This window comes from Neophocaena asiaeorientalis, unplaced genomic scaffold (genome assembly GCF_003031525.2).
Source record: "Neophocaena asiaeorientalis asiaeorientalis breed wild unplaced genomic scaffold, Neophocaena_asiaeorientalis_V1.1 scaffold78, whole genome shotgun sequence".
Lineage (NCBI taxonomy): Eukaryota > Metazoa > Chordata > Mammalia > Artiodactyla > Phocoenidae > Neophocaena > Neophocaena asiaeorientalis.
The window spans coordinates 2,821,690-2,847,215 of NW_020175018.1; the positions used below are offsets into that span (position 1 = coordinate 2,821,690).

At 45.1% G+C, this 25,526-nt stretch overlaps 1 protein-coding gene across 1 annotated transcript in view; it reads left to right on the plus strand.

Annotated features, from left to right (window-relative positions):
• Positions 1 to 25,526, plus strand: part of PAPPA (pappalysin 1) — a 225,850-nt gene that overhangs the window by 87,236 nt on the left and 113,088 nt on the right. Inside the window, exon 9 of the mRNA XM_024762187.1 lies at positions 1,214 to 1,305. Coding sequence (XP_024617955.1) covers positions 1,214 to 1,305 — 92 coding nt within the window. The remainder of the gene's footprint in view (positions 1 to 1,213; positions 1,306 to 25,526) is intronic.

Consider the following 25,526-nt stretch of genomic DNA (forward strand, 5'->3'; position numbering starts at 1 on the left):
AGAGTAGCCCCCGCTCACCACAACTAGAGAAAGCCCGCATGCAGCAACAAAGACCCAACGCAGACAACATGCAGATAAATAAATAAATAAATGGATGGGAGTTTTCCAGAAAGTGGTAACCCATCCAAACTTTCAGTTGTTACTCCTCCTTCCCTTTCCCTAGGTCCAGTTCAGAGAGCATTGCTCATTTTCTGCCCATCCTAACCACTGCAGAATCATCCTTAGGTGACGGAAATAATTCCTCAAAATAAAACGAGAGGAGGCATTTTTATTTCGTAACAGCATAGGACACAGGCCTCAGAGTTCTTGACACTATGCAATGACACACCCAGTGGAGAAGGCAGTGTTTTCTGATCTAAGGATCAAACCTGAACACATGGGTGGAGAAAATCTTTACCTTTACGTGCACTGGGGGTATGGGGATAGGGCTAAGGCAGGGCATCGTGAAGAACATCGTGAAGAACAGCAGTTATACCTTAGAGACTCCAAAATTCTCTTCAAATTCTCAATTTTAAAGTGGAAGTGATGGGTCTTCCCGGGTGGCACAGTGGTTAAGAATCCACCTGCCAGTGCAGAGGACTCGGGTTTGAGCCCCGGTCCAGGAAGATCCCACATGCCGCGGACCAGCTAAGCCCATGCACCACAGCTACCGAGCCCGTGTGCCATAACTACTGAAGCCTGCGCGCCTAGAGCCCATGCTCTGCAACAAGAGAAGCCACCACAATGAGAAGCCCACGCACCACAACGGAGAGTAGCCCCTGCTCATTGCAACTAGAGGAAGCCCACATGCAGCAAAAAAGACCCAACACAGCCAAAAATAAATAAATAAAAATTTTAAAATAAATAAATTTAAAAAATAAAATGGAAGTGAGATTTCCCAGACACGCTGGAGCAAAGTCTGTGCATCCATTTGTTCATTCATCCTCCTGTTACTCCCATCTGACTTGCTAACTTAACTAAGGAGATCTCAGCAAATGGGTTTGAAGCAGGAATTCTACTTTGTCATCAGAAACACAGTAAGGCAAACATAACAGAATCTCACAAATTCACCTTGTACGCATCTCATTTGGAAGAAACAGAAAACTCAGACAGGGAAAGGGACTTGCCCGAGGCCTCACCAGAAAGTTCCTGGCCCCGGAGAGGGACTTTTCCATGTCCAGCTGTGGGTCTGAAGCTGATCTGACAAATTTCCCCCTCTATATCCATTCTGCAGAAGCCAAGGTGAAGAATGTGATGACATGAATAAGATCAATGGGGATGGCTGCTCCCTTTTCTGCCGACAGGAAGTTTCCTTCAATTGCATCGGTAAGTCCTTGTCCTTTCTCTGGGCCTGGCTGGGGAAGTGGACAGCGCAGAATGGCTAGTCAGTTACAGTAACAGCAATAGTTATAACTAAATGAGAATTCACTCCTTTATATTACACATATTTATTGAGTACCTCCTGGGGGCCAGGCACTGTTGTAGGTACTAGTGAATACAGCAATGGAAACAAACAAATGGCAGGTATCCCTGCCCTCATGGAGCTTATGATCTCATAGATGATGGTGATGATGGGCAACCCTTTTGATCAAGCTTTATCTTACATACATTATTCCTTTTCTTCATGCCAACTTCCAGGTTAATTATTAGCATAGATTTTTAAGGCTTTTATTCTTACTTTAGAGATGAGAAAAATCAAAAGCCAGAGAGATTTAAAAATAGGTCCAGAGTCACACAGGTTAGGATTGAAGACAGAACCAGGACTCGAACCTGATTTTGTCCGATTCTCACACACAATCTCAGTTCATTTTGCTATACAGCCTCTAGCCAGGATCTAGTCTCTCTGACTTGAGGAAAGAGAAATAACAGACCAGCAGACCAGCCTGTGTTTAGAAAGCAAATGTCCTTTTCCCACCTTTATGGAGTCAGATGGGAAATTTGTTTTCCTCTGCCTTCCCCAGGAGTCTGGCTGATCTTGTTGTTTTAGCCCCACTTGGGAGGCCCTGGTCAGCCCGGGGCTGGTAAACAGACGGGGGCTGGGGGGCAGGGATGGAATTTTGAGCTGGCCCAGATGAGATCATGCTTCCTTTAAGATGCAAATCGATACCTGAAGATCAAAGGTCCCCTGGCTAATCCCCTGGGCTGGAGGTGAAAACTAATCACAATTCATTTGCAAGTACAAAAGAGAGAGGTGTTCCATCTAAGGAAGGGATGAAAACGTCAGTGGGAAGATTTCTCACTGAAAGGCAATTTTCTAGGAGGACTAAAGGGGAGGAAATGTCATCGGTTCCTCGCGTTTGCAGCACATTGCAGGCGAGCTTTTAGACCTGTCTTCCCCTGGTATATTGTGAGCTCTGTGAGGTTTTTACCATGTATCATTTACCTTGTATTCCATTCTCAGACACATTTATTGAGCACCTACTATCTCCTTGGCAATACGTGTGGGCTGAGCAACACAATAGAGGTGTCCCGAAACTGTTCGTGGATGGAAAGAAAGGAAGATATGGAGGGAGGAAGAGCAGGACAGTTTCCGGTCAGGGCCTTGGGTTTTTAAAGGGCAGAAGATTTTTTTTTCTCTCTTCTCTGTTGATTTGAGTATGATTCATAATAAAACCTTGATATGAGCCTAGTGGTAGGGTGGAAAGAGCCTTGGACTAAATTTAAGAAAACCAGGATCTCTGGTCCCAGCTGTGCTGAGAACTTGCTGCTTAAAGCTGGCCAAGTCACTTCCCTAGACTGGACCTCAGCTTACCTCCCATAAATTGAAAGGATTGGGTTAGGTGGTCTCTAAGAGCCTTATCTGCACTTCTGTTGTATGGTTTCCAAAGTGTGTGACGATTTCTCATAATCGTGAGTTCTGCTTGAACCACCTCTTGCCTTTGCCATCATCCTCATGGCGCCCAACATCACTGTCAGATCTTGCTGGAGGGTGTCCACCTAGTTTACTGCCACTAAGATGACATGTGACTTCAGCGCTTATGGGAAGAAGGTACGATGTGGTTAAGTTAGGATATGGTACTGTCCATGGAACAGATCTGCCAATTACATTCCTTGGGCCAGAACTGGCCTACTGCCTATATTTGTAAATAAAGTTTTCTAGAACACAGCACACCCATCTCTTATTATCTATGGCTACTTTTTTGCTACGACCCTAGAATTGAGTGGTTGCAACAGAGACCCTGTGGGCCAAAGAGCCTTAAATATTTACTAACTGGCCCTGTACAGACAACATTTGCTGGTCCACGGATTTGGGGGTCACTGATACTATTGGTTGCTGGAGCCTAGTGCAAAGAGGAGGTGAAAGTTATGATGTGGTTCACCATTTCTTAGAAAAATAACTGAATTTATACATACAGTGGTAAGGCTTAGGAGACTGTGAGTCCAGTCCTATCTTGCTTTAGCTCTTTGGGTATTCCTTCCCCACCTACACTTTGGCCAAAATGACTGGAATAGATCATGATTTTCAAGCTGTGTTAACTGAAAGGCTTAAGAGGAGAGGAGTGAAGATGAGGGAGTTACCAAGAGGATGAGACTTGGAGCCTCATAGATCCACTTTATATACTGTTACTCTGTAGTACATCCTAGGCGTTCTGCTGCTGCTGCTGATATGTACTGAACACCTATTGTATGCCGAGCACATTTATAACTCTCATTCTCCTAACGACCCTTTTAGTGCCTGCTTTTCAAAAGAGGAGGCTGAGGCATGGGGAAGTGAACTCAGGATATGCAGCGAGGTGGTAGAGCTGGGACTTCCACCCAGAGAGTCTGACTCCAGAGCTAACTGTGCTGAGCTTCCTGCAAGATATTTTTTACAGGACAGCTCTTGGTCTTGTAGGGCTTTGGCGGTGAGCAAGGAACATGCTACAGTGGAGCAATTCCTGTAATGAATGAATGGAATGGAATACAGAACTGTCGGTGGTGTGGATGGTGTCCAGGGAAGGCTGTCTGTTCCCCCTGCGTATTGAGTTTGGTTGTGTTAGGGGAAGGACCTCAGCTATGCACCCCCCAGCTCACCATTTAGAATTCCATTAGAGAGACACAGAGATTCAGGACCTTCCAGGAAGAAAGGAGTCTGTCCAGAGATCCCATTGCCTAGGAACTATATTCCAAGGACGAACTCCATGGCTTTGAGTCTAGAAAGGCATCTTCCTCAAAGAAGAATAGTTGAAAACTAGACAGTGAATCTGTGGCTCCCAGAAGATCCAGGTTTAATGAGTCACAGAAATGAGACTGGAGTGTAGGAGGCTTGGCTGGGGTGGATGCTGTTCTCATCGCTGCATGTGTCAAGATGGTGATCAAGATGGTAGCCGAGAGAACAGGCTCGAATGAGACCGACGGGTTGATACACGGCTGGGACCTTCGCTAAGCTTCAGTGTTCTCATCCAGAAAATGGTAACAGTCCTGGGACTTAATTGTGGAAGATATTTACCAACATTTGTGGACACTTACTATCTGAATCCCTTTCCTAGATTTAGGGAAAAACTCTCCTTGTTGTAATAACAGTGAGGCAGAGCCCCACGACAGAAGTTGGTCATGCAAGCATCTCCTCCTCCCAGCCTCCCTTGTAGCTGAATGTGGGCATGTGACCTACACTTTCCCCCTGACCCCCAATCATACACACCAACCCAAGACTGAATTAGAAGACATAGGGACCCTGCAGAAATCATTTTGATGAAGATGGCGGGAGTGGCCACAACCCATGTGTTTCCAAAGTACCAATGACAGCATCTAGTATTAGTGCTGAAATGACTTCGTGTGGCCACAGCTCTGAGATGTCTTCACAAGAGCAGTCCTGGGGGCTAATCCTGAGCTTGGAATCAGGCTTCAAAACGCTCTCCAGCCCTCCTAGGGAGACTTCCATAAGTATCCAATATGCTGTGGATAGATGTTGCTTGTTTGCTTGTTTTGCTTAAGTTAGGCAAAGTTGGTTTCTGTTGATCGTCACTTAGAATCCCTACTGAGGCTTGTTGCCGTAAGATGCTATGAGGGTTAGCCCCATTCCTAGCAAGCTGCACACAGACCGTTACACCCGTGTGTGTTGAGGTGGGGGTGAGTGTCAGCCGCAGCCCCCGTGTACGGATACCCACCAGGTGGCATGCCTTATGCCATGCGCCTTTGTTTAATGTGAGCCTATGTGAGGTCTCTTATGTCCAGATGAGGGATCTGAGACCTACTAGGATGCCTGAATTTGCCCGAGGTCACACGGTTCACAGAGCTGTGATCCCATCTCCAGACGGAGAGCCTCAGCATTTTCTACTCTGCAGCTCTGCCTCCCCAGCTGCCTCCCCAGCTGAACGATTCCTTTCCATCCTTCCTTCCATGTCTTCTTCGTCCCTTCCTTTGCTTCTTTTTTATTTTTTTGTCACCGACCATTTAGTCGGGCTAATGTTTTCCCTGGCTTTGGTCACACCAGTGTGAGGGTGGGTGACAGATTTATGGTGGTATTCTCATTCACTTCGCAGGAGCCCACACATCCGGAAGTATTCCCAAGGTGCCAATGTGTTATTATGCAACACCCTGGGACTTCCCTTTCCCACTTTCCCACCCCCAGAGCCCTCATCCCCAACACATAATAAGTTGCTTGTTAAAAGGAACACCACCCACAAGACCTCTTAGGCAATGAGGCTACATCCCCAGCAATGTGGAACTTATCTTGTCCTTTTCCCCCCTTTTTAAAATATAACATACACCAGGCCTGAAGCTTCAGTTTAAAAATGTGGTATCAGTGAAATGATAACTCCCCACACCCCATCCCAACAGGCTCTGGCTGGAGGCATTGTTCGCAGCGTTGGGAATTCTGTTTCTAAAGCACTGAGTCATAAACTACAGACAGGCTGCTGATAAAAGCTGAAGGAGGGAAGGTAATGGTCAAATTAGTCAGACAAAATGTGAAGCATCCCCAAAAGGGGTTATACTCAGTAATATATCTTGAGCGGGTGCTGGAAATGTGCTACCTTCGGAGATGGCGTTTAATCCGTTACAGGAGATGCGGTTGTGGGGGACTTCTCATGCTGTGTTGATTTAGCACCCTGTGTCTTTCAGGAGAGCTGGGTCCAGGTCTTAGCTCAGACTTGAGAGCCTGGGTTGCAGCTTTGCATCTCACCTCGGAGCCTCAGTTTCTCCCTTTGTGAAGTGAGAGCGATCGTGCTGAGGGCCCTAAGACTTCTTTCCCTGTCTGACAGTGAGGAATCCTCCATCTGTCAGACATCCATTTAAGGGCTTTGGGGTTTCAAATCCTGCTTGATGCTGATATATAGTTAAGAAAACAAAGCAAACGGACCCCCACGTTGTCTTTCCCAGACACACACACATACTCCCTGCCTGTCTCTTTTTCCAGCTCCCTCCCCTCTCCCCTCCTCTCCCCCATTCCCTGCCATTAGCATTACTTTGTCTCTGGTCCGACACAGCATCTCCAGCCCTGTCCTAGAGCCAGGGCCAATAACTCAATTACGTGTGAGCAGATAAGGAGGAGGAGGGATCAATCCACTTCCCCACAAGTCACTGGGAGGGGCGGGGGTCACCGAGCCTTGTGGCCCCTCTGTCAGGCCGCCCTGGCCTGCTCCGAGCCAAGGCGAGAAAGGAAAACAAGAAGATGAATCGCCATGTCTTCTTGGTGGATGTTCTGATGAGACTTTAGAACAACAGTGACTGAAAAGGAAAACAGCATCTGGTAGGGGGAGGGGGAGTGGAAACGGAGGAAGAATGGGCTCTGCTGGGAGTTGCGTTTATTATTATTTTTCTTTCTAACAACATGAAATCATAATAGATGGTCCACCTCTCACCTTAAAAAAAAAAAAATTGAAATTGAAAAAGAATAAAATAAAACTTCTCCTGGCTGCACGTAGTCCTTCAGACCTCCCTCTGTGGAAAAAATATAGTGACTTTCACCAAAATACCTTCTTGAAATAAAGCTTCTTTTAACATGAAGACAGGTCTCTAAAAGAAGAAAAGAGAAATGTTAGTGGTAATCGTGGGAGTGGTGATGAAGGTGATGATGGTGATGATCTGTCAGCTAGCATGGGTGACATGCTTAGTACTGGCATAATGACACATTCCGTAATGATTAAGAGCATGGATTTTGGGTGAGAAGCCAGGCCCAAACCCATTTTATCTGTGCCTCAGTTTTCTCATCAGTAAAACGGGTTAGTTTTACAGTTGTTGTGAAGGTGAAATGAGGCTCTGTAGGTAAAGCATTTTAAAACAGTGGCAACGGGCTTCCCTGGTGGCGCAGTGGTTGAGAGTCCGCCTGCCGATGCAGGGGACACGGGTTCGTGCCCCGGTCCGGGAAGATCTCACATACCGCGGAGCGGCTGGACCCGTGAGCCACGGCCGCTGAGCCTGTGCGTCCGGAGCCTGTGCTCCGCAACGGGAGAGGCCACAACAGTGAGAGGCCCACGTAGTGCAAAAAAACAAAACAAAAAAGCCAGTGGCACCTAGTAGGTGTTATACATGTGTTTGCTAATGCTGTGGTTATTACTGTTATTAATATCATTAATTTGAACGCTATATCAATCTTCCCAGGAACCCTATGAGATAAATAATGTTATTATCCCAGGAGTGTAGAGGAACACACATGAGGTTCAGAGAGGTTAAATAATTGGCCTAAGGTCACACAGCTAGAAAGAGCAGAGATGGGATTCACAGTACCTAGGCGAAGTCTGCACACTTACCCATGAAGTTATTTCACTATCAGGCACCAAACTGTACCAGCTTCTTTGCTTAGAACCCTTTCTTCAAATGATTCCATTTACCCTTCCAGCAGCTCCGTTTGGTCAGAATAAGAATGCCCGTTTTGCTGCTGAGGAAACTGGGACACTGAGGTGAATTGCCCTAACTCACACGGACAAGGGGCTCAGAGGAGGAGACCTTACATCCCGTCTGCCTGCTTCTAAAGACCGTGTCCAGTACCCAGATGAACCCTCCCCAAAGCAGTAGATAGCCTCTTTTTCACTATTTCTGCTTTGTTGCCATTGACACAGCAGGAGACAAAAGTGAATGCATATATCCTTCCTGTGCCTTTTCATGAGTCATGAAGACGACAATTTTCAGTTATCATCCCCCTGTGAACGTTCCACTGCCCAAAGCCCATGCCCTTGACATTGCGCCATTCCGTGTTTTGGGTTGTATTTTTGTTTTTAAGAGCTCACCCTCCATTGAATATGGCCACACTGTTTTTTAGCCTAGGAGGAGTTTGACACTTTGTCCCGTTGTCATGGCAATGTGTTGGCGACAGAGGAGGCCGAGTTCAAAGGTCTGTTGGCCACTCACTGAGTCTCAGTCTTCTCTTCTGGCAAACAGGCATAATCACAGTGCAGTTATGTTTAGAGAAAGATGGAAATAGCGCCTATAGAGTGTCTAGCACAGTACCTGGCAGTTAGTAGACATTTCTGCTATCTTCCCCTTCCTCACTTCCCATCTCAGCTGGGGATGCAGAGGCCTCCTGTCCATCTCCGGGAAAAACGGTCCTGAGCTACGTCTTGCCATCATGAGAAGTGGCTGAGGCCCCTTGATCTCAGTCTCCCCAGCTGTAACGTGATGGGGGTGAGCTAGATGAGCTCCCCCAGGCCCTTCCAGCCCCGACCTCCAGAATTTAAATCCCAGGTCGTTATTGTTTTTAAACTGTGCATTTTAAAAGAAATGAGGGCTTGGGGAGGAGAAAGGAATTCCTTTACCCCGGAGGGTCAGAGGGGGTCACCGAGGGGACAAAGACGTAGGGAAGGGAGGTGATGGGGCGGAAGACTGCTGTGCAGGGTGGGCCCAAAGATCTGCAGTCCTCAACCGGGAGGTCTGATGGACGCATTCAAACACCCTTGAGTCGGCACCAGTTAGGATCAAGCCTGCCATCCAGCCTCAGACCACGGCTTACCACCTCCTTTAGAAGCCCGGGAGGCCTACCCCACAGAGAGGCCATTCAGGAATGAAAAGAAACAGGATGGCCTCAGATGCCAGAAGGGAGGAATCCTCGCCCTTCGTCTGGGTTGGCCTCCTGACTCCCAGGGAGGGGTCAGGCTCGGGAGGGCCCGGAGCTTTCCTGAATTCAAGGAATCAAGACCAAACTTTGATGTGCGCATTTGAAACGCAGCCTCCAAGTCAGGTGAATCTGGTAGCCAAGAACCGGGGCTTCTTTGTGGCATTTAAAGTGACCGGAAATCCACCTGCCCATTCAGGTGCCTTGATGTGCATCTGTGCAGTCAGGACCCAGGTAGCCCAGGAGAGGGGAGAGGCCTGGGGGGCAGGGGCCTTTCCTAGATCCGGACTCTCTGCTCTTTCTTGGGGACCGTGCTGGGTTGGAAGGGACATTCAATATTCATGAGCTGTGATCTCCACTTGAAGGGAGTGCCCTGGGGGAAATTGAAATATTAAGCAAGTGAGGGATGTAGGCCTAATTGTATCCTCCTTTTCTTTTTTGGACAGAGAAGTAATGTGCTTAAAATAAAATGATGGATGGGCAGTCAGGACCCTGTGAAACCCCACTGCTGTGGTTTGAAGGATAAAGCGGCTGTGTGCTCTAACATATGCCATCAGAACCAGCCAGAGGGTGGGGCAGATTGGCTGCTGGGTCACGTCATGCCATTTATTCACACGTTTATTGATGGCTGCTGTGTGCCAAGCACTGTGCTAGTTGCAGGGGAAATGGCAGTGAACAAGGAAGGCCAGGGAGGCCAAGGAAATGACACTAATGATTATTTAAATGTAATTGTTGGAAATGCCACTGAGTGGAAATACATGTGGGTTTGTAAGTGAGGGAACTCCTCACGTCGAAGGGCTAGGAGAGGCCTCCTTGGAGACAAGACATTCAAGCTGAGACTTGAAGGTTGAATAGGAAGTGGACAAATTAGGGTGATGGAGTGAGGACTGCAAGAAGTTCAGACTGTTAAATCCTCGAGGCAGGAAAGAGCTTTTGAGGGGGTCAGAGAAAGTCATCATGGCTGGATGGTAGTGAGGGAGGGGAGAGAAGAGGCTGGATGCTGCAGGCTGTACTCCTCCGGTCCCTGAGGACCCCAGGGAGGCTGCTGCTTCCGGCATGAAAGGAGGAGAAAGCACGTCCTCTGTGTGCAGTCTGTACTTGCAGCCACGCCCCTGTACTGGGCACAGGAGGCAAACACACGCTTGCCTAGATCGGGGGTCAGAAAACTACTGCCCGTGGCCAAACCCCAGGTGCTGCCTATTTGGGTAGATCGGGTTTGACTGAAACACAACTGTGCCCCTTGGTTTAGATATTTGCTACTAAAGAGACAGAGTTGGGTAGTTCCTAGAGACCCTGTATGGTCCACAAAGCCAAAATATTTACTATCTGGCCTCGTACAGGAAAAGTTGCTGACCAACTGCTGGCATAGATGGATGAGTCTGTAGGTGGGTGAAAGAATAGCCAATTAGGGAGGTCAAGGCGGATGAGAGACAGAGAGGTGAGAATACCACCTCATCCATCTCGCCCCTCAGCCTGTAGCAGCATAGCCGTAATTATATTCACTCCCCACTTTTTTTGTGTACACGTCAATTTCCCTCACCCTTGAAAGAAGTCATCCTGCCTATCCCTGTGTTCCCAGCATCCAGCTAGAGCCAGGCATTGTCTGATGCACTGAATCAAATGATACTTCAAAGCAGAAAAGAGTGGCTAGAGGAGCCCAGGCAGCTTACTGCCTAAAGCTTCAGACGGTGGCCTGGATCCTCCCTGGGCTGTAGAAAGGGGCACGTTCATGTTTATTAAGAACCCACTACGTTGTCTCATTTCAAACCCACAGCATCCCTGACAACCAGGCATTCTCATCACCGCTTTCCAGATGACACAGCAGAGTCCCCAGTGTTTAAGTGACTTTTGAGAAAGTGACCTCCATTCAGTAAATGTTTATTGAGCTGGAAAACCAACACAAGAGGACACAAACTTTCGCAAGTGTCACATCCCATGCCAGCAGTGTGCCACACACAGGGCTCTCCTCTCTCATCTTTCAATCTTCTCGGGGCTGCTGGAAGGCAGGGATTATTACTCCCATTTTACACAAAAAGAAACTGAGGCTCAGGGAGATGAAATGACTTCTTTAAAGCAGGTGATTATTAAGTGGCAGAGCTGGGATCTGAACCCAGAACTGCCCAACTTCAAAACTAGAGGAGCCAGTGCCCTCCTCCAAAATACCAGAGCTTCTGAACCAGTAGAAGTGATGACATATGGATATGTGTTTCCAGTCCTATTCCATCTCTTCATCTCAAACAATAGTCCTAACAGTAGAAATTGCTCGTTATGAATTTAATGCTTTTCCTCTGTTAACTCCTTTGACTAATTGTGTTGATCCTATAGATAAGGAAAAAGCAGAGAGATGTTAAGTAATTAACCAAGGCTCCCAGTAAGGGATTCCAGCCCTGGAAGTCTGGCTCTTAAACCCTCAGGTTGTAAGACGGGAATAAAGACACAGACCTGCTAGAGCATGGACTTGAGGATATGGGGAGGGGAAGGGTAAACTGGGACAAAGTGAGAGAGTGGCGTGGACATATATACACTACCAAACGTAAAATAGATAGCTAGTGGGAAGCAGCCGCATAGCACAGGGAGATCAGCTCGGTGCTTTGTGACCACCTAGACGGGTGGGATAGGGAGGGTGGGAGGGAGGGAGACGCAAGAGGGAAGAGATATAGGAACATATGTGTATGTATAACTGATTCACTTTGTTATAAAGCAGAAACTAGCACACCATTGTAAAGCAATTATACTCCAATAAAGATGTTAAAAAATAATAATAAATAAATAAATTACATATACACACACACACACACACACACACACACACACACAAAACCCTCAGGTAGAACCACTAATTTATGCTACCTCTTCATCATTAAGATTATCTAATAAAAATGTGTACTCTCAAGAGCTGAAGAGCCTACCAGCAAACAGATAATGAGAAGGGGAAACAATGCAAGGTGCAAAAGGAATTTCACGTGACAGAAGGATCGGGGTCTCTTTAAGAAACGCGTCTGAAGTGTTTGTTTACAGATCATTAACTCCTCAGCAGAGGAAGAACTCAAAGCGATTTTTTTCTTGGCTGCTCCTGATTAAGTACCAAGGAGAAATTAAGATAAAGAAAATCTGAAATTATAATAATTTTTAAGGGACTGGATTTTTAATTCGCCGGGAAGAAAGATAAAATATTCCACACCCAGCGTCTGCAGCTCCCCTTACAAACTCTAGGGTTGCCTCCTCTGGCCTCAAGGCAACAGCCTCAGGGGTCCTGGAAAGACAGCTGGAAGCAAATGTGATCCATCTCACACTAGTGTTTGTCTCTTTTAAGCTCCTGCTGCATACAGAGCTATGTACTAGGCAGGGTGCGGATGGGAGTGACAATTGGCCTAAGAAGAAGTCCTTCATTGGAGGACTCCAGAGGGCAGTGGTCCTTAAAGATGTGCAGGGATCGGTGTGAGGGGGCCCCAGAAGGAGTGGGAAAACCCCTGGTTGGGGGTGGTGAGTCTGTGAAAGCTTCCTGGACAGCTGGGCTCAGTAAGATCAGGTGCAGGGTCTCTGCTGATAAAAGTAAAGGTCCAGAATGCGGGTTCTTCTGCAGCACTGTGAGTAGACCAGTTGACCTGACGCAGCGGCACAGGGGACTGCTTCTAGCTCCAGGCTTGGTCCCCAAGCATCTTTTGCCAGCTGTGGAGCAGGAGCTATGTTCCTTACTTTATAGGGTAGCTGTGATATAGTCTTTCATACATTCATGAATTTATTCGTCACATATTTGTTGAACACCTCTTGTGTGTCAGGTTCACGCTAAGGCACTGAGGATGCCAGATCTGCTGGGCTTGGGACAGATCCTGTTCTTCAGAAAGTGATCAATATATCAGTTTGAGTAGCTCAGTATGGTGGTTCTGTGCCCAGGCTCTGGAGCTTGGTTGCTTGGTTCAAATCCCAGTTGTGCCACAAAAAGGAGTTTCCTCATCTGTAAAACTGCAGTATTACCATATTGATATGCTACAGAGCTAGAAAGCACCCTAGGAGTGTTTGCCATTAATGCTCTTTGAGCTTTATTTTACTTTCCTGCAAAGCAGAGACAGCTGGAATGGTCAGTCACTCCTTCTCTATCTCACAATACCACCCATGGTCCTAACTCTGACAAGGTCCACACGTTTTAGAACATTAGCAGAAGCGGCAGGCAGTACCAGTGGCTTGGGTGAACTCTGTGATAACCCCCAAATCGAGCTGCTTTTCAAAACCAAGTCCCAGTTTCTGCTGGCTTCCTTTCTGGGCGGGAGCCTAATTAACTAGTAGCTGGAAAGAACTGCAGGTAGGCCACCCCCCAGGCAGAGAATTCAAAGGGAAGTGGAGAACTGTGTAAATAACACTGCTTTAAGGGGCATTTAAGCCAATGGTCTTTGTTAAGGAAATTGATGGCTTTGTAAGTACTGCCTCTGAAGGGAGTACTTGAGTTGACGGTCCCTCATCTCCCCTCATAAATTCCCTAATGGACTGTGGGCCCAGAGGCTGGGCCCGCGCCTGTTCGATCCCTTGCCAACAAAAACTCAGATTCCCCTTGAAAAAAAAAAAAATTAAAGGTTTAACCAAAACATGAGTTACTGAGCCCTTGCAATTTAACTGGCACAAGGTAGCCGAGACAGATTGTTTCCTTTAGGGAAGGGAGACTCCTGATTCTTCACAGAATTTTTTTTCATGCTAGATGCCCGTGCTAGGCATTTTCTATACCGCTTCTCATTTTCATCCCCCAAACGTCTGGGAAGAGTCATTATTTCACCAATTGCCAAAGAAGAGACTGGGACTCAGATGAAGTGCGCTGCTCATCAACACCCGGCTAATTAGTGAAGAGCAGGGATGTGCCCGCAGCTCCATCAGACCCCTGAGCCCCCAAGTACCACAAAATCGCAGGGCATCTCAGAGAGAATCAGATCAGCCTGTCTCATTAGCTCCTCCTCAGCCTCCACATCCACACAAAAGACATGAACTGGGCAGCAGGGGTGGACGGGAGGGTATGGATTTTGGAATCACAGTAGTCAGGGTTTGATTCCTGAAACCTTAGGTAATGCCTTACCCTCGTTACACATCAATTTCCTTGTCTGTTAAATGAGGATAATAATAGCACCAAATACATAGGACTCTTCTAGGATTAAATGACATTACATAATTAAAAACATTTAACATTGTGCATGGCACGGACCAGGTCATCCATTCATTCACTTAGCAAATACCCTTATTGCATGGTAGCTATCATTTTTGTTTGTTTGTTTTTATTGAAGTATAGTTGATTTATAATGTGTTAATTTCTGCTGTACAGCAAAGTGATTCATATTTTTTTTTTTTTTTACTTATATTCTTCTCCATTATGGTTTATCACAGGATATTGAATATAGTTCCCTGTGCTATACAGTAGGACCTTGTTTATCCATTCTATATATAATAGCTCACATCTGCATGGTAGCTATCATTTTAAGTAGAGAAGTACAGTAGAAGTAGGCTTCTGCTGGAAGATAAAGAGAGGGTTAAGTAGCCTCTCCTGAGTGAATTGCTAGAGGGATTTTCCAGAGTAGTGTCTGGTTAAATATGGATAAAGGATGAACGGAGACTAGTCACAGGAAAAGCAGGGTTGTGAATCCGGGGGGAGCTTCCGCACAGGTGGGGAGGTGAGAGGGAACATGGTCCGTTCAGCCTGCCTGGAGCTGAAATTAGATTACATTAGAAAGAAGGCTGCAGAAAGCAGGCAAGGACCAGATTACGCCTTGTTAATTGTCATCAAGCCTCTGTCAGAAAATGCTGAATGAAAAACTCAGTACCTTCTGAGGTAGCCAATTTCATTTTCAGGGCAACTGTAGTTCGTTAGAAGAGTTTTTTGCTGTGTCCCCTCGGAGCCTTCTCTCCTTCAGGTTAAGCAACTCCATACCTCTATGAGCATTGCTTAGTGATGGTGCCTACCTTGGGCCCCATCCTCTGACCATATCCTAGTTCATCGGTGGCCCAGAACTGACCTGTCCAGCCATCTCTAGGATCAGGGGGGGCTTCTCTGACCTCTGGTCTAGGATCAACTGTCTTCTCAGTAACGTAATCTGCAATTTCACATTCTTATTTGGGCCAACACCTTCTCCAGTTGGTAGAAACTGATCTCAGAGAGACTGCTACTCTTTGGAACTTTTTTTGAGCATGAATAGTTATGCTAACCCTTATCTGTCATCTCTGATGAAAAGCAACAGTGGTTTTGATTGATATTTTCAAATATTCCAGGTTAACTCTTAAGATTTAGAACCAATTCCCCTTCTTTTCTATCTTTCTTTCTCCTTCTCTCTCTTCCGTCTTTCCTTCCTTCTTTCCCCTCTTCTTTCCTTATTGGGAGGAAAGGGAGAGACATATACACACATTTCTATAAAAAACAAAAAAAATACAGTTCAATAATACAAACCAAACACATAGATTCAAATTAACATAAAATCTTCTCCAGGAACAGAAGAGTGGCCTACCCCATCATGCAAGATAAAGAAAACTTACCTCAGTGCACTTCCGCCTCTTGACTGGGCTTCTGCTCTTTAGAGCACTGCAGCATGTGTTATAACTTGGAGAATAAGGAAACTGTGGCTTGAAGGCCTCATCTTTTTGGTCTTATCTTAACCATCTGGCAGGAGGACAGTCTTCAAGGCTGGCCAAACCGACCAGGGCTCAGGGTGAGAGGGATCCACTTTGACACTCCAGTTTCTTGCGTGGAACCCCACCAAGAACCCAGCACACTGTGGTCACGTTAGTCACTACAGTTATGCCAGACCGGGGTAACTGGCTTGGTTTTCATGTGGTGCCTTCGATTCCTTGGCTACTGGTAACATAGCATCCACTTGTCCAAAATTCTGTCTTCTCTGACATCTTGAGGATGCCTTAACAGACCGGTGGGCTGCTTGTTTTGCAGGATTGAAGAATAGGTATGCATACATGCATACACTGACTTTTATTTGAATGCACTGTTTTGCTTAATGCTCACATACATGGATTTCTCACAGACCAATTTCTGTTTAATATTGCATATTCCCAATATTTATAGAATGAGCCTTAATTAGCCAATCCAACCCTTGGCCCATAACAATGAACTGTGCAGCATCCAGCGAGTTACTTAACCTTTCTGAAACTCTGAAACTTTCACTTGCTGTATTTGCAAAAGGAAGCATGTAGACTAGATAATTTCTAAAGACTGTTTTTTTTTTTTTTTTTGCGGTACGCGGGCCTCTCACCGCTGTGGCCTCCCCCGCCGCGGAGCACAGGCTCCGGACGTGCAGGCTCAGCGGCCATGCCTCACGGGCCCAGCCGCTCCGCGGCATGTGGGATCTTCCCGGACCGGGGCACGAACCCGCGTCCCCTGCATCAGCAGGCGGACTCTCAACCACTGCGCCACCAGGGAAGCCCCTCTAAAGACCTTTGCAGTGCTAAACCTTTTTTCATTCATTCATTCAGCAAATATTTCCTGACTGTCTTCTATGTTCTGGGATTGGAATGCAGTAGTGGGCAAAACAGCTTGTTTCTGCTCTCTAGGAACTGCCATTTTGCTTTAGAGAGAATGCAATGATCAAGGAGACTTTGAAGAAGCAATATAATGCTATGTAGAAAATAAAATAGACTAGTAGAGTAGAGAGAGACTGGAGTGAAGTTAGCATGGTTAGAGAAGACCTCATCAGGCAGGTGATGACCGAGCTGAGACTGACTCCGTGAATTGGAAAGCCCATGTGATGATTTGAGAGATGAGTTCTAGATTGTACCTGTGATCATAAAATGTAGAACAACAACATGCGTGAGTGTTTTCCACAACACTCTTTTATCTGGTCATTACAACCACTTTCTCTAATGGGTAGGAAAGTGCTATTGTCATTTTCTTTTAATAGACAAAAAGACTGCCCCACAGTGATGATGTATGTTGCCCAGCACCAAACATAATCTGGTGACAAAGCTGAGCTTCAGACGTTGATTTCCGGTCCCTTGTTCCATCTGCTTTTTATCATGTCCTCTTCTACATTCTTCGGAGAGTTCTTCTGTACCCTTCTCTGTTTTAATTTGGCTGAACCCATTTCCCCATCTTCAGACTTAAAAAAGGATTTAATGATTAAAGGAAAGGTATAAAAATCAAGAAGCAAATACATTTTATTGTTTTTTTAATTTATTTATTTTATTTATTTAGTTTTGTCTGCGTTGCATCTTCGTTGCTGCGCGCGGGCTTTCTCTAGTTGCGGCGAGTGGGGGCTACTCTTCGTTGTGGTGCACGGGCTTCTCGTTGCGGTGGCTTCTCTTGTTGCAGAGCTCGGGCACTAGGTGCGCGGGCTTCAGGAGTTGTGGCACATGGGCTCAGCAGTTGTGGCTCGCGGGCTCTAGAGTGCAGGCTCAGTAGTTGCAGCACACAGGTTTAGTTGCTCCGAGGTATGTGGGATCTTCCTGGATCAGGACTCGAACCCATGTCCCCTGCATTGGCAGGTGGATTCTTAGCCACTGCGCCATCAGGGAAGCCCGCAAATACATTTTAGAATGAATCAATTGAAGGGAATCATAAAACAGTTTGATTTAACTTTCTTTTTTACTCAAGGGGAAACTGTAGCCCAGAGAGGGAAATGACTTGGTCAAAGCTATGGGTATATTAGTGGACATTTATTTTAGACTCCAGTTCTCTCGACCAGGCTGCTGATCTTGAGGAAGTGTCCCATTCTTCCTCCCTCCCTCCCTCCCTCCCTCCCTCCCTTCCTTCCTTCCTTCCTTCCTTCTTCCCTTCCTTTCTCTCTCTCTCTCTGTTTGGTGTGGACTGATGAGATCACATTAAAACCACTGATACTCCATTTGTAGTTTGCTATCTTTTATCGCCTTTTTCTTTTAACCATTTTTTGTCGACTTCCTGCATATGAATGTTTCAGATTATTCTTCTGCATTTATTATTAGCCTATATCATGCAAAACAAATCTCATTTTGTTACTTCCTGCTCATACTTTTAAAGGCCTTTGGGTCCTAGGTATCACCCTTCCTCCTGTCCATGCTAAAATGCCTGTTTCATGGCCACGGTGTCATTCACTGCGGTACTGAATTTTACCCCTCTTTCATATTATGAGATCGCGCTGGCAACCAAAATAGACCCAGCTGAAAATCATTCAGGGCTTTGAACATTCTGCACATTGGATGTATTGTCATTTATTAGGATCACTATCTTTGCTTACAATCTTTTAGGCCATTCAAAAAACTATACTAAATTCAAGGTGATGTAAATGTATCTTCAGGTTTCAATTCATAAGGCCATCAAATATCTTTATTAAGTTTCAGGCTAGTGTCCACCGCCTTTTCTCTCCAGATATTCCATTTCTTTGCAGATTCAGTCAAGAAAGAAAATAAAACAATATGTAGGACAGATGGTGAGATGTCTTATGGGAGAAAAATAACATGAAGTGCTTTACATAGAATTGGATTTTCCTCCTCAGTATGTGCTAGGATTTATAATATGATATTATAATTAATATTTTCATTAAAATCTTTCTACAGTACAATCTACTGAAACAGATTCAAATCAGGTTTGAGACTTCTTCAATACAATCAATAACAGAGGTTCTGAAACTCGAAAGAACTTTGGCTATGAGACTGGCATTGTCTTAAGAATTAGGGGTGCAAATAGAAGTGTGATTGGGGCCAGCCCAGAAATATCTTACAATCCAAGAGCTTGGACAATCCACAGTCACTCATTCATTCATTCATATGTTCATTTATTCTTTTTTTTTTTTTGACCACATTGTGCTGCATGAGGGATCTTAGTTCCCCGCCCGGGGATCGAACCCACACCCCCTGTAGTGGAAGTGCGGAGTCTTAACCACTGGACCGCCAGGGAAGTCCCTCATTCATTTATTCTTCAATATCAATTACATAATATGGAGAGGCAGTTTTCTTGATCCTAAAGAAACTTATGTCATCTAGAAGGAGGAGAACAATAATAAATGCAATTTACTTTTAGATAGTGAATAATACTGTGAAGAAATAAAACAAGATTGCGTGCTACTTTCTAATGCGGATGGAAGAGTAAGATGTGAGCTTACTGTAAGTAGGCGGGGTTGTTATTTGAGGAAGTAATGTTTGAGCTAAACCCTAAGTGCAGAAAAGAAGAGATTGTGAAAAAAGCCAGGGGAGAAAAAGTGTTTCAGGTAAAGTAAATATCAAGTTCGAGATTTCTGGAACAATAACAAGTTTGGCTTATTTAAGGAATAGATACTTGTTGAATGGATGGATGGACGGATGAGTAAATGAATGGAAGGCAGTGAGCAAGAAGGATAATAGTAGGAGATGGTCAGATAAAGTGGGGACTTGGCTGTGATACAGTCTTTGGATTTTGTTCCATGCGAGGAGTTTTAGGTTGGAGAGTGGCCTGATGTAGTTTATGTTGTTAAAAGAGCACTCTAGCTGTGCTCTGGAGGAGGGAGGGTTGGGAGCAGACATAGAAGAGACTCTGGTGAAATAAGCATTGCCATAGTGATGGTGGCTTGGATTAGGGTGGTAGTGATGGAGCAAAAGTGGATCTTTTTGGAATATCCTGAGATAGAAGAGTCTACAGGATGGGCTCATGGACTTTATGTGGTATTGGAGGATGAACTGAAAAAAATAGAGATGACTCAGAAGGTTTTAGTCTGGCCATTGTCAGGCAATGTTATCATTTACTAAGATGGGGAAGAAAGGACTGTGGGAAGAAACCATTACTTTTATTTTAGACATGTTGATTTTTTTTTTTTTTCTTTTTGAAAGAGGTTTCATGTAAGTTTATTACTGGGTGATAGAATTCTATTTTTTTTAATTTTACATCTTTATTGGAGTATAATTGCTTTACAATAGTGTGTTAGTTTCTGCTTTATAACAAAGTGAATCAGTTATACATACACATATGTTCCCGTATCTCTTCCCTCTTGCGTCTCCCTCCCACCCTCCCTATCCCACCCCTCTAAGTGGTCACAGAGCACCGAGCTGATCTCCCTGTGCTATGCTGCTGCTTCCCACTAGCTATCTATTTTACATTTCAGACATGTTGATTTTGTGATGACTTTAAATAGATATTTAAGTAGAGATGGCATTGCAGGCAGCTGGGACTCAGAGAAGAGGTCATACCTATAGAGATGTTTGAGTCATCGGCACATCCATACTCTAACATTTTTATTTAAACACTGGGACTGGATGAGAGAGAGACTGTAGATAGATAAGGAAAAGAGGGCCCAAGACCTCACCCTGAAAGGTGGCAGCGTTTAGCAGAGGGAAGCAGAAGGCAGCAAATGAGTCTGTGTGGGAAGAGCTGAGAGCCAGAAGGGATTAGGATGGCATGGTGGTGTGGGAATCCCAGGAGGGGAGTACTTCAAGAGGAAAGGAATGGGCGATTTCTTCACATGTTTCAGGACTGTTGGACGTCATAGTTAGTTTTAGCAATGCTGAGGTCAATGGTGACCTTGACAAGATTGATTTCTGTGGGGTGGTGAGTTCAGAAGCTAGATGGGAGTGAACCGAAGAGTGAATTGCCGGAGAGAAAGTGGGAAATGCAAGTTTAGATAACCCTCAGTAAATTTCACTGTGAATCATGGAAAGGGAAATGTGAGGTAGAAGACAGAATGGTAAGGATATGTGAACTGAAGGGAGGCTTTCATTTTTTTAATTTGTAAAATGTACATTGCTCACTTTTTTAATTAACAAATTTTACATAGGCAATATCCTGCTTTGCTGATTTGGCAAAAGAGAATCGTGGCTCAGGGAATAAAGGGAAATGGCTTGTGCTAGACAAGTAGTGATGCAGAAGAGTGACAGGTCAGGCTTCATGGGGCTGAAGATGCTAGAGTTAAATCTTGATGGAAGACGCGAAGGCAAGGACTACTAGCCTTTCAGCCTAAGGAAATAAGGGGAGTGGAGAGCTCTGAGGCGTGAGTTCTGGGAAGGAACTCTATGCTTTTAGAGCGGAGGTGTGGTTGGAAATGAGAATAGACAGGGAAGTTGGAGCTGGATTACAAAAGGACTTGAGTGCTAGATGGGGAAGCTCAAATTTTGCAGGAGTCAATTAAGAATTTCAGACATGGTCAGATTTAGGTTAATCACTCATAGGCTGCTTTATGAGAAGGTGTTGAAGTGGGGAAGACCCAAAGCCAATTATGAGAGTGTTGTAGGGGGCGAGTGGACAGAGGGGAGGCTGTCCTGAGCGTGCTTTCTGTGGGCGTGGAGCTGGAGTGATCATTTGAGACTACGTCCAGATTCACTCTTCTTTTCCTAGTGCTTTGGGTTTGCTAGATGGCGCCCGGTTGTCCCACCGAAACACAGGAAGGAATTTCTGGCCCGCTTTGGTATGTGGCCAGCCCTTGACGGAACCAGAAGCCCACTTAAACTCCTCAGATTCAGCAGACCTACTCGACATCTGAAGCTTGTTAGCAGATTCATGGTTCTTTAGAAGCCCTTCACCACCCTGTCTTTTGTACTCTGGACAGGCTGATCTGGTGGTGAAGGTTAAGAACAAACCTTGGTTTGAATAGAACTAAGTGAGGTCAGCAATGTGGGTTTGCCTTGAAGCCTTTAAAAGATAGGCAATATAAAATCCAGATATTCTGTTCCAGAGGAAACATTTACCAGTACAGCCGCCACCCTGCCTCAAGCTTCCCCTTTGTAAGCCTTCAGGGCTTAAGCACTCCACCCAGTTTCCCCTGTTCCAAGAAGCTATTATTTGGACACAACGATTGTACATTTTTTGGTCTCTTTTTGTTGTTGTTTGGATGAGTTGTTATGCGGCATGAAGTTTGTTGTGGTTGGACCCATCCTAAACAAACAACTGAACTTAAAAAATACTATTTTTTCTGGTGTTTAAAAAATAGAAAAAATAGCAATCGTTGGACTAAAAGAGAATATCCTAATGCCAATCCTGTTCTCTTAGCTGGAAATAGAAACAGATGCTAACTTCTCAAAAGCTGACCCATCTTCATAAACAAGAAGTTTAGAAAGATAGGTAAATCTACCCATCCTTTGGAAGGCAGGCCGCTAAAACAAGTGCATGTTCAAATTCTTTGTATCCTCCTTGAGTCCTAAACCAAATCCATCTCCTATTACTCATAACTCTCATCTCTCCACCTGCAGGTAGCCTTATTCTTGTCTCAGTGGGCTCTTGACTTAGTAACCCCATTAGCTTCTCAGACTTGTTATACTTAGCCCATACCAGGGGCTGTCGTGAAAAGTGAAATCAGAGATTCCCAAAAGTAGTATTGAAACTTGGTTAAAGATAACAAACCATTTTGTTCCAGAATTATATACTGGAAACCCGATCTGGTAAGGTGGCACGGTGCAGTAGAAAAGGATCGTATTATGGGCTTAAGAACCAACGTTCTGGCAAATTTTCTTCTAAAGCCTTCGGAAAATTACTTCAACTTTGCGAACCTCAGTTTCCCCATACATAACATGAAATAATCACGTTCAGCTCCAGAATCATCATCGTCATAGACCATTTATTGATCACCTGTTATATATTAAATGCTTTCCCTGCATTTACCATTAGTCTATAAGTTCTGTGGGATCCTCAGGGTTCCAGTGGTATCACAAATTACCAAAGTTTCTAATCAAGGCAAGTTAATCAGCGTCCCCTAGTTAGGTTGAAATAGTTCCGCTGTAAGTTATTTTCTTTTTCCTCAGGTTGTTGCTCCCCGCTGGCCCCCTTTTTTTTGGTTGACTTGGTTCCTTGCTGTTTATATTGAAAATAGCCCATGCACTCTCTTCAATCATTTCTATTCTTGAAGATTCCTTAGGATCTAGGGCTGGGTAAACAAAAGTAGACATTTCTAATTAAGAAGACTTCTCCTCCACCCCCTACCTCGCCCCAGTATCATCATGGTTAAGAATAAGTCCCGTTCCTTTAAGACTCGTGTCACTTTCCATCTCTAAGTCTATTATGCTGTTTGAACACACCCAGCACTTTGTTGAGGCAGTCTAAAAGGTAATCTTGTTTTCATTTTACAGATGGGGAAACTGAGGCACAGGGAGATGACATAACATGGCCATGCTTATCCAGTAATCAGGGACAGATAAGGAGCTTGAATCCAAGGCTTCTGACTTCAAGGATGAGAACTCTTAACAATAGGTCAAATGCCAACCTTTGCTTATACTTAAAAGTAAACTTGTTTCATCTCCCTGAGACTTGGCTTTCCAAGCTTTCAAACAGGGGTGACAATTCCTGCTTATCTCAGATAGTGTCCTTCAGACATGCTTCAGGAGTGCAGAGGCCTGGCAGTTCATCCTGATGCTCCAGACAGATGGAAATTGAAAATTAAGTCATTGAGAATCGCCATCAGCTGTGTCTGTCCGGTTACAGAGTGTCCATCTGCCTTGGGCTCTTGGAGCTGAGCTCATCTCTGGCAACTGAAAGCTCAACCAGGGAAGACAGACCTGGCAGTGTCTCCCCACCAACATCAAGTCTCCTAGCTGGTTAGAGCAGATTTCTAAGTGTCTCACTACGTGAAAGAGAGCAAATCTGAAATGAGGAGTACCCCCGTATCAGGGGAAGGTGGGGTAAGATGGAGAAATTGGACTGCCCAGTGGAATTCCACTGTAAGCTAGTCACCACTGGTGTCCCAGTTCCTTTCCCTTCACCCCGAGACCCAGTCTAAAGAAACGTTTCAAAGGGTACAGAGCCTAAACTATATTTGGACGAGAGTATGTGCATCGAGGGTGCTGGATTTTCTTCATTCATTCATTCAACAAGTATTCGTTTTCACAGTACCCCTCCCTGTGGGATGTATTATTACCAGTGCCACCTAGCTACTACCTGAGAAGGCAGGGGGCAGGATGCTCAGCGGACGTTGGTATTGACTTCAAGCTCTTTTCCCTGAAACCTGCTCAGCTCCCAGCATAAAGTATTCAAGAAGCACCAAATAAAATGGTGTAATGAAAACAGGAAGGCTGGTTTTGTTTTATTGTTTTGTTGTTGCTGCCTTTGTTTTTCCTGGCCACACATTTGTATTCCATTCCCCACCCTCCTTTCTTCAGTCCTGGGGGCATGGGAGTAGAGTGGGAGAGAGAATTCCCCAGATGAAGGCTGGCAGATGCAGCTCAAGGGCCCCTGGGACTCTAGTAGCAAGAGAAACTGAATAGCAGAGTGCAGGGATGTTATTCAAAAAAAAGGGACTCGCAGCAGCTATGTCAGCAGAATCTTGGGGGAGAAAACAGTTCTCTCTCTCCCCCTCCCTTACCCTTCCTCTCTTCCTCCCTCCCTCTCTCTCCCATTTCCCCCAATTTCCTATCCCTCTTTTAACCCTCCCTCTGCCTATCTATCTATATATCAACTACATGCTACATATAACTGCCTATCTAAGTACATATTTACCTACCTATGTCTACCTCTGTCTCTCCTCCAGAACCTCCAGGGTCCACTGGCTCTAAGCAGACAGATAGATTGAGGTCTTCAGCATAATCAGGAAGAAATTAACCTTCACAAGAACTCAACTCTAGCCCCAGTCCCTGCCACTCTGAGGTCTCTTTGATGAGGGCATGAATCCACTTATCTTAGAGAGCAGATCATGGGTGATCTTATGATAATCTTACCCTATTTGTCTTCATATTCGAGGAAAAGAAAGGTGGTCCCAGGAGTCCGGCAACCCCGTGACCTTATCCTCAACAGGGTGTGCCTTCATTATTCTGTAGATACGGTGTGCAGGGGGAAGACCTCTCTGCTAGATATTAAAAGTCCAGGATCCTACTTCTAGCCCTACCACCAACTCTCTCTGTTGTCTGGAAGCAGATGCCTTACCTCCTATGGCTCTTAGTTTTCCGTTCGATAAAATAGGTGAAGGGGCTGGGATTGTACACATCATCTCACGAAACCACTGCAACAATGCTGGATAAATATTATCTCCGTTTTTTTTTTTTTTTAATGAGGGAAATGAAGTTCAGAGAGTTTAGGTTATGTAAGCCCTGTGCTGCTTGTATATGGCCGAATTCGGATTTGAACCTAGTTTTGTCTGATGCCAAAACCTATGCCCTATGCAGTTCCCTTTCTTGGGTTTCTAGAGAGTAAAGTCTGGATTGATGGCTCATCACTCTTGGATTGGGCCTGAGTTTTATTATATGTAAGTTGGCTCCATTCACCAAGAGGTTGGAGCTACTGAGAAGTGCTGAGCCTGTATTCTTTCCATGCTTGAACTGCCGGGCATGCTACTGGTCACTGGAGTCCTCAGCTGGCTCAGACTCATCCTTAAATAATTGAATTATAATGGACTGATTTATTCTGGCTCTTTTGATAGTATTTCACTATGTAAACTGTTTGCAGAAATAAACAAGGGATTTTGGAGCTTGGAAGGGGCTCGACATTCTGCTGCCCCTGAATTCAATGATTCCTTTTTCCAGATAGTCAGCATCACAGAAATCCAAGTCTTATTTCTACTTGACCCGGGCTCTTTCTATTTGGGGGAATGCTGCTTGAAAGGGTTTCAAGTGAGTACTGATTTTATACGCTGATTCAATTCAGCCACTTAGGAATAAATTGAACCCTTAGGAGAAGAGTATTTTTTCTCTTGACCATTATTTAATTTTATTTTTTTAAAGGGTTTTTTTTTTTTTTTTGATGGGG